This window comes from Nestor notabilis, unplaced genomic scaffold, assembly GCF_000696875.1.
Source record: "Nestor notabilis isolate BGI_N333 unplaced genomic scaffold, ASM69687v1 scaffold32725, whole genome shotgun sequence".
In the NCBI taxonomy this organism is placed as follows: Eukaryota; Metazoa; Chordata; class Aves; order Psittaciformes; family Psittacidae; genus Nestor; species Nestor notabilis.
This window is the reverse complement of record NW_009931130.1, coordinates 15,759-24,698: the sequence shown is the minus strand read 5'-3', so window position 1 is coordinate 24,698 and position 8,940 is coordinate 15,759. Positions and strand designations below refer to the sequence as shown.

The following is an 8,940-nucleotide window of genomic DNA, read 5'->3' as shown; positions in this document are numbered from 1 at the left end:
TGTTTGTATCAGTTGTCCTTTGAGTCAGCAAAACAGAGCTGCCTGGGAATTCAGAAACATTACTGCTAAATATCTAGTATCACTTTTACTACTTTCTGTCCTTGTCAGTTTTCCACCTCTTATTTACACAGTCTTGAAATGTATTGCAGACCACCATCATTCTTGTTAATACTGCATCTGTTACTGTCCCAACCTGTAGACCTCATTTGTGTCATAATTCAGTCTGTCTTACCTGTATTTGTAATGTTGGCTTCAGATCCAGGCTATTTCAGCCACAGAAACAATAAAGACATAAAACATAACATTTCAGCATCAGAAGGTTTCTTTCACTACTGCACGTAATCAAAAAAAGGCACTTTTAATTTCTCACCCATTTTTATCTATAAATGTTTAAATACTTTCAAATAGAAGTGTATATAAATGGAATGTACGTAAGAAAATAAATAGAAATTTTATATACATAGCTTGCTACTTGGTATCAAGGCAGTTAATCACCTTCTCCAGCCCCTGTTAGAGGTAACCTATAGAATGAAGAGTCAGCAAAGTGGGGATTTAAAACCACTGATCCAAGACATGCAGACATGGTTTTCCGTATCTATAAAGAGCATATTGTGCAGTAGGAGCTTTGTTCTGCTCTACACTGGGGTTTGTTCTATTTACAGTTGTACACAAAGTAATTTCCTCTTCTGTTCCTTCTTCAGAGGCCCTGCACCGCCCTTACGGTTGCGATGTTGAACCCCAGGCACTGAATGAAGCCATCAGATGGAGCTCCAAGGAGAACCTGCTTGGAGCCACTGAGAGCGATCCCAATCTCTTTGTTGCACTTTATGATTTTGTAGCAAGTGGTGACAACACGCTCAGCATCACCAAAGGTAAGGCTGTGAATCACGGAGCAGCTACTAGGTTGAAAACTCAGCAACAGAAAAGAGAAAGCAGAATCCTGCTCCAGACAGGAACAGGAATGAGTATAGTTACAGATTTTTTTCTAAACTGGTGAGTATAAGCAGATGGTCTCTCTCTCACTTGTGTTGGAGAGACACCTGCTGGGCAGTTCTCCTACTGCTGATACAGGTTTGTGTAACGCTGCGGAACAGTCTAGTCCAGCTGCAGTTGTTCCTGTTCTAGTCTCCCCAGATCACTGGCCCTGCGAGACACCTGGTTTAGGGAGGGGCAGAGGGAAACTGTTGCATTCTTGATGGTAACAGAATTCAGTACTTTAAACTGGGGCAAAATCACGAATTAAGAATTGCACAGCAATTTTCTATTTCTGTTCAGTATGTATATGAGAATGTGACCTGCTGCACAACCATTTTAAAGCACGTGCCATTTAAGGCTTCAAGGAGACAAACGTCATCCCTCCAAGAAAAATAGTCCTTCTAGTCTAAAAATGTAGACTACAGGAAGCCTTTAGTGTTCATCACCCACACTGCATTAAATTAGGGAACAGTATCCTAGGTATTCTGCCTGAAACTTTTCTTCATACATACTTTATATACAGCAGTTTATTTATAATACAGCTGCTGCAGATTTTTACTGCTATCTACAGACCCAAGCTTCATCACCTGATGGTGAGTTTCTCCATTAACGAGACCCAATAGGTTACACCGTGCTTATTTTCCTTTTTTCTTTCTGGTCGTAGGTGAGAAGTTGCGAGTCCTGGGTTACAACCAGAATGGTGAATGGAGTGAGGTACGTTCAAAGAACGGTCAGGGCTGGGTACCAAGCAACTACATCACACCAGTGAACAGCCTGGAAAAGCATTCATGGTACCATGGGCCAGTGTCACGCAGTGCAGCGGAGTATCTGTTGAGCAGCCTCATCAATGGCAGCTTCCTGGTTCGTGAAAGTGAGAGCAGCCCAGGGCAGCTATCCATCTCGCTCAGGTACGAAGGACGTGTTTACCACTACAGGATCAATACCACCTCAGATGGAAAGGTAAGGATCTAGGGACAATGCTGTGGGGAGAGGAAATAAGCATATAATTAAGAGGTGGTGCAGAATCTCAAGTTGCAGACTGTTATGGGAGGGGTGTGTGAGAGAAAACAGGTCCACTGTTTGGTATACATGTTCTTTGGTAACTCACCAAACACCACTTTGGAAGAAGTACAGACAGTACTTCTCCTGGCTGAAGGTAGCTAGAGAGCAGACCAGCTGTGGTTTGATATTACAGCTTTCTGTTGGTTCACTTAGAACAAACAGAGCTGTGGTAAGTCAGCATTTTTAACCTTGATCAAATAGCAGTATATTGTGTTGAAAGATGCAGAAACAGGCCTTGTGGCTTGGCTACAGGAATTCGAGTTTCTAGTCCTGTAATGCACAAGGCAGGAGACATCACTGCTCTCAGGTGATAGCTTTTGTCTAGCTGCCTTCTGCAGGTAAAAATCCCACAGATTAATAATTCATTTGCCCAACAAGATGAGAACAAATACTTTAAAATCTGTTTTTCTGAGTTTTATTTTAAACATGTTAGAATGTTTTTACTGTACCTGTTTTCCAGTATTACTGAAAACTTTAAGTAGATTCCTGGTTCTTTCTTAACAGGTATATGTGACAGCAGAGAGCCGTTTCAGCACTCTAGCAGAGCTGGTGCACCATCACTCAACAGTAGCAGATGGACTGGTGACAACTTTGCATTACCCAGCACCCAAGTGCAATAAGCCCACTGTCTATGGAGTGTCCCCCATCCACGACAAGTGGGAGATGGAGCGAACTGATATCACCATGAAGCACAAACTTGGGGGAGGGCAGTATGGTGAGGTGTATGTGGGTGTCTGGAAGAAGTACAACCTAACAGTTGCTGTGAAGACATTAAAGGTGAGTTTTCAGATTGTTATGTTCTGTTCATTTATGGTAAGCGTAAGGAAATTGTAATGTTCTCAAATTATGCCACCTAATTGTGTGAATATCAGAAAAATGGAGTGTGCTGATCTGCAGAAAGCCCATGCTTGAGAGCAGCTTTGCAGTACAAGGTTAGCTTATCAAACTTGCACCAATGCATGTGGTGTAGAAACAGTTTTGAATTTTGGCCCAGCAAGCACCTGCAGGAACTGCATGTCCAAGTTACATTTGTACAGCTGGTTTCCAGGTCCACTTCCCTTGCCTCAGAAGAGTTGTAGAACCTTTAAGAACTCAAAGATGTTGGAAATACCTTGCCTCTGCTCCTTGAAGAATTCATCTTCTCCATTTATCTTTCTTTTCAAACTCTTCTGTTTGTTTCAGCATGAACAACTACAATTCCGTGTACTCCCTAAGGGAGCTTTCAAGCTTAATTTTTATAGCTAGGCAGGGGAACTAAGTGATCCTGAGGGTCTTCCTCTCAGCAGCCATAACTGCTTTTGGTAGCCACAATAGCTACCAAACAAGAAAGCCTAGCACTTTCTGGGTACTGCAGATCTATCACTTGGCCATGCTGCAGGCCAGCCAGGCAGCTTTTCAGGGCTGTTGTATTTTTTTTTTTAGTTAAAAGACAAATCAGCGGAATGGAGACAAGGATGATGCCAGCACTTAACATTCAGCTAGGATACATGGTGTTAAGCAGACCTTGTTCATGAAGGTAATTTTTTCTTTCTTTTGCCTCCATGTTCCATCTAGGAAGATACCATGGAGGTGGAAGAGTTCTTGAAAGAAGCTGCTGTGATGAAGGAGATCAAGCACCCAAATCTGGTGCAGTTGTTAGGTTAGTGAAATACCTTGTTCTTTCTGTTCTTACTTGAATTTCCAGCAGAATGAAATCTGTCTCGTTTAAAAGCAGTGGCAGATTTTCTGTATTTATATAACTTTAAATCAGATCAGGTTATGGGTGGTTTGACAGCTTAATCCTTTAGGTAGTATTGGAGCTAAGACGCTTATTTTAAATAAAACATCAAATATAGTCACTTACATTAGTAGACATAGAAGTTTGCAATGTCAGCCTCCTGTTAGTTTGTATCCTTGGCCTTAGACATGTTCCAGGGGTTAAATCAGATTTCCAGAATTATTTTCCATTACTTATTTTTCTGATAGAACAGAATTATAAGAAAATTAAAAGTGCAAGAAAAAGTTTTACTGGAAGCACAACAAATACTGTTCTTCATACTTTTCAAATAAGAGACATTACTAGAAAAAGCTGCACTGAATAGAGCAAATTTGTCCACAATTAAGCAGAAGACAACTAGATTGCTGTTGCTGTAAGGGCCCCTGTGTATCACCAAATAAGTACATGAGATCAAGGTACTGGAGATGCAAGTCAGATCAAACAGCACATGAATGGAAGAAATCTGCAGGCTTTACAGCTTGGCTGGGCCCTGTTTGTCTCACTGGCAAATGCATGATATGATGATCACTATTAAATAGTCTGCATAGATGTTAATTCTACATGTACAAAGATTCTTAAGGAGACACCCTAAACTTTTATGAGAGTTTAATTGCCTCTGGACTTTCACTACTTTCAGGAGTGAAGCTGTCAAGCCAAGCCTAGGATGAAAGGAGAAATGTGAAGAATGTGAAGGCTTCTAATAATGGCAGCTATTCTGTACCCATTTAAAAAATGGGCATACATGAGGTGTCTCCCCAGCCCTGTCTAATTCCAGGAGTAGAGACAGAAAGATTTCTCATCAGAGATGCATTTTTGCTGTTTCTGATGCACAGCATAATTGTCTTTCACTCCTGTATGTGCATAATGGTAGGAAGAGGCACTCAGCAGTGCTGCAGTGGGAGTTCACAGAGATTTGACATGAGTATCCTGTTGCCCTCCTCCTCCGCTAATACATACTTCATACATAATTGCGATGACTGTAGCAAGTAGTCATCTGAAGAATGTGTGAGAATGCTGCTTTAGGAGCAAGTCCCACCATGCTGATCACTTACCCAGCTAGCACACATGGGACTGCTTCACATTACTCTGTAGCGACATTTCAGTCTCAAAATCCTGCCAGTTGACAGGTACTTATTTCCAGTTGGCCATACATTAGCTTTATGAAGGGAGAGAGGGAAAGGAAAGCAAATCATATGTGTTCAAAATAATTCCTATTTCATTCAGGAGCCCTCCAGAAACAGAACTACTCCTTCATATATATTGTATAGGAATAGCAGTGCTTTCATAGACATGTTTCTCTGGATCTGTAAAGTGGATGGACTGATAAATAGATGGAAGCACTGAATTTAAGTTGGTTCGCATTGATTTGGGTCGTGTAGATGGAAGTCAGGAATAATGGTAAGCTAAGGAAGAAAGGGAAGCTTTATTCACATGCTCTCTCTTCCTCACTACTAGGTGTATGTACCCTGGAGCCACCCTTTTACATTGTGACAGAATACATGCCGTATGGGAACCTGCTAGACTATTTAAGGGAATGCAACCGGGAGGAAGTGAGTGCTGTTGTGCTACTCTACATGGCTACTCAGATCTCCTCTGCTATGGAGTACCTGGAGAAGAAGAACTTCATTCACAGGTGAGTAAAGTCACATTGAGCTGCTAGAGTTTCAGATTGCAGTGATGAACAGGCCACCAGCATGATGGCTCAGGAATTTGTTTTTTGGGGAAGGTTTCTTCCAAAGTTAGGTTTCACACTGGCTTATCCATTGGCTCTTTTGGTTTCAGTACTGTCTTCCAATACCTTCTCCCCATGACTTTTGTAGCAGACTTAAAATGTTATGTCTGACAGCTATTAAAGTTGGTGTTGTCCTATTCTGATGTACCCCCTATATGCAAGACATTGTCAATCCCAAGTCCTATTTTAATCCAGATGGATAAAGCCATGCCATAAAGTTGTTATCAGTGAGCTGCTGATCTCATCCTATTCTCAGGAAACATAAACTTCTTATCGTAACAGCTATCATTACTCCAGTATCATTACTCCAGCAAAGGACTGTGAGTTTTCCCTTTGTACAGGGACCTGGCAGCACGGAACTGTTTAGTTGGAGAAAATCATGTGGTGAAGGTGGCTGACTTTGGCTTAAGTCGACTTATGACTGGAGATACCTACACAGCTCATGCTGGAGCCAAGTTCCCAATCAAATGGACAGCTCCTGAGAGCCTGGCCTATAACACCTTTTCCATCAAATCAGATGTGTGGGGTAAGAAAACTCCAATGTTCTTTTCTTTTTCATTTTGTTTTTACTTACCAGCCTAGACAGTAACTTGCTGTCTGGCCTGGACAGAAACGTGGGAAGGAGGCAGTCATATGCCAGGCCACAATAACATTTTTAGCATATAATGTCTTCACCTAGACTGGCCTGAAATATCTGCACAAGAATGATGTTGCCTCAAACTGCAGTGAAGGGCACAATGTAATGAGCGGCACAAGAGAAGGACAGACTTACGACCAGGAATTCTGTTTTCCTCCTTTTGCAGCCTTTGGGGTGCTGTTATGGGAGATTGCTACCTATGGGATGTCACCATACCCAGGCATTGACCTCTCTCAGGTGTATGATCTGCTGGAAAAGGGCTATCGGATGGAACAACCAGAGGGGTGCCCTCCAAAGGTCTACGAACTGATGAGGGCATGTGAGTATCTTCTTCCAGTTGGGAGGACAAAACCTGGGAGAGGTGGGAGAAATCTTTTGGTAACTCTGAAGTCCTTTTTTCTTTTGTGCCATTTTGTAAGCTAATGCAGAAAAGGGCCCATCACCTGAGACATACCTTGTTACTGACGCAAAATGAGTCTGGTCTCTAGGGAACAAGAATTCACTCCCAAAAACTGTCATCTCTGAGTACAACCAAATACTGCTTTGTGACACACTGTACTGGTATTTTGTCAGTAGGACTCTTACTATGGAATCACCAAATTAGAAGGAAATTTAGTTCTCTGCAAACACAGCACCTGTGGAGGAGACGTGTAGTTGACGAAGTTGCACAAAATGCATCCTCCAAGCATGCCATGAAGAGCTTCCTAATGCTCCATAACAAATTGAAAAGGTACTAATAAACGGCAAAAAATACAGTTTGCTGTAGGAAGAGAGCAACAGAATTAAAGAACATTCCTGGTCTCTTTCAGTCCCACAAGAGCAGGGACTATATTGGGCAAAAGGCTGAAGATCCTAAGGAGCAAACCAGGCCATGCTGTTGGGTCAGGTAGGCAGCTCTGAACAGAGAAGCCCTATCAGTGTGACCTGGGATAAGATTCCTTGGTGCTAACTCAGGCAGTCTCTGTGGCCCTCAGTGTACATGACAAACAAACAGGGCAGAAGAGGCCATTCTACAGCCTGTCTCCAGGGATGCCTGATCCCCCCAGCATGTCAGAGAAAGTCAGGGTGAACTTCAGTTATAAAACAAAGAAGTTGGGTAACGATGAAGGGTATTGCTTTAAGAAACCTTCAGGAAGCTGACAAAAGCCCAAAAGCAGGGAATTTGTATGATATCCATGCAATCCAAAATGGGCAGAATAACAGTCACTTTCCAGACCCTATAGTGGTATCAACAGATAGTCAGCTACTTCCCCTCACGCAGATTTCTAACCACAGAAATTACACTTTTCATCATGATACCATTCTATAACTTTCCAAAATCCATCTTAGATCAATGCACTTTCTTCCTCTTCCCCCCACAAGATACATACGTTCTCCTTTTGGAAGGCTTTGCCTGAATTTCAGTATTAAGAGCATGTGAGCAGAATGTGCCCGGAGCTTTGCACATACAGTTATCTGTGACTGGGGTAGATGTGCGTTCAGTCCAAACAGCCAGGATAGCAAACATGGAATTCTCTTTTGCCCCAAAAATTTAGAAAGAGGGATAGGGAGACCCAAAAAACCAGTGGAGTTGGCAGAGAGCTGGAATTTTAATACTGATTCCTTCCTCTCCAGATTTGGTTAGTTAGGATACTGTGGGGTGACTTACTGCTGCTGTGAATTAATTTCTGTGAATGACTCTAAAGCCTGTTTATTTGTAGGAGATCAGAGTCTGACTACAGTTGAGAAAGCTTGTGTATTTTCTTTCTCCTTGGACAGAATAAAATACCTCCTTCCTGTTTCAGACACTGAGACTTACCCTGCTTTCTCACATTCCAGGCTGGAAGTGGAACCCACCAGACCGACCTTCCTTTGCTGAGACCCACCAGGCTTTTGAAACTATGTTTCATGACTCGAGCATCTCAGAGGGTGAGAGCCCCTGTTGCTTTATTTCTGCAACAGTACTGGAAGTTTCCTTCCAGAGTGCTATGCTTATGGATAGGCCCTTAAGGCTCATCTGCTAGCTGTGGAGGTTGTGGTGAAGCTTCATCCTTTAGTTAATTTCTTAACCATAAGTAGGTAAATACATTCTCTTAGTTGCTGCACAAATCCTGAGTAAACTTTAGACATACAGCAATGCAGGGGACAGTATAATTTCATTTGAACACTACGATGCTAAAGAGTTAATTTAAAAAATAGTCTCCTTTATTAGAGGAAGCTTCTTGTTTCCCAGACTGAAGAGTAAGGAATAATGAGTGATGTTGAGAGAGAGATGTACACATATCACAGTCCCTTGCTGACTATTTAGGTCATGAAATATTATCCTACCAACCTTCATTTTTCAAGTTTGCCTTAATACCTGGTTTTTCTACTTAGCTACTTCTAGGAGCAAATCTGTGCAATCCAACTCTCAAATGTAATCAACTAGAAGTTAAATACTGGTGAGAAGTGTAATACTAGGCAGCAGACAAGCAGAAGTGTCTAAGCATCTTTTAAATTTTTAAATTAAGTATGAAACTGATCCACCCACTTCCCTACCACAGAAAAAAGACACCAGCTCGAATTCTACCAGGGTGGATCTACATCAGGCCCATTAAGTGGCCCACACAAATGCCAACCTGGGTGTGGCCAGGAGGTTGTGGGGGTTTTTTCTGGTGTTTTTTTCAATCACATTACCTTGTGTTGATGCTGGGAAGGAAACGTGCAGTCTTCATTTCTTACGGGGAGGTGCAAGGCTTTGCCTCAAGCAGAGCAGCTTAGATCCAGATCCACAGAGGACACAACTTTTGGGGGATCCCA

General features: G+C 42.2%; 1 protein-coding gene across 1 annotated transcript in view; it reads left to right on the top strand.

Moving 5' to 3' along the window:
* Positions 1-701: 701 nt before the first annotated feature.
* The window catches only part of ABL2 (ABL proto-oncogene 2, non-receptor tyrosine kinase), a gene marked incomplete at its 5' end in the record, with an annotated part of 11,140 nt that continues 2,901 nt past the window's right edge, over positions 702-8,940 (top strand). Inside the window, 8 exons of the mRNA XM_010015730.1 lie at positions 702-872; positions 1,640-1,935; positions 2,542-2,814; positions 3,592-3,676; positions 5,249-5,426; positions 5,867-6,051; positions 6,329-6,481; positions 7,981-8,070. Of these exons, the coding sequence (XP_010014032.1) occupies positions 702-872; positions 1,640-1,935; positions 2,542-2,814; positions 3,592-3,676; positions 5,249-5,426; positions 5,867-6,051; positions 6,329-6,481; positions 7,981-8,070 (1,431 nt within the window). The remainder of the gene's footprint in view (positions 873-1,639; positions 1,936-2,541; positions 2,815-3,591; positions 3,677-5,248; positions 5,427-5,866; positions 6,052-6,328; positions 6,482-7,980; positions 8,071-8,940) is intronic.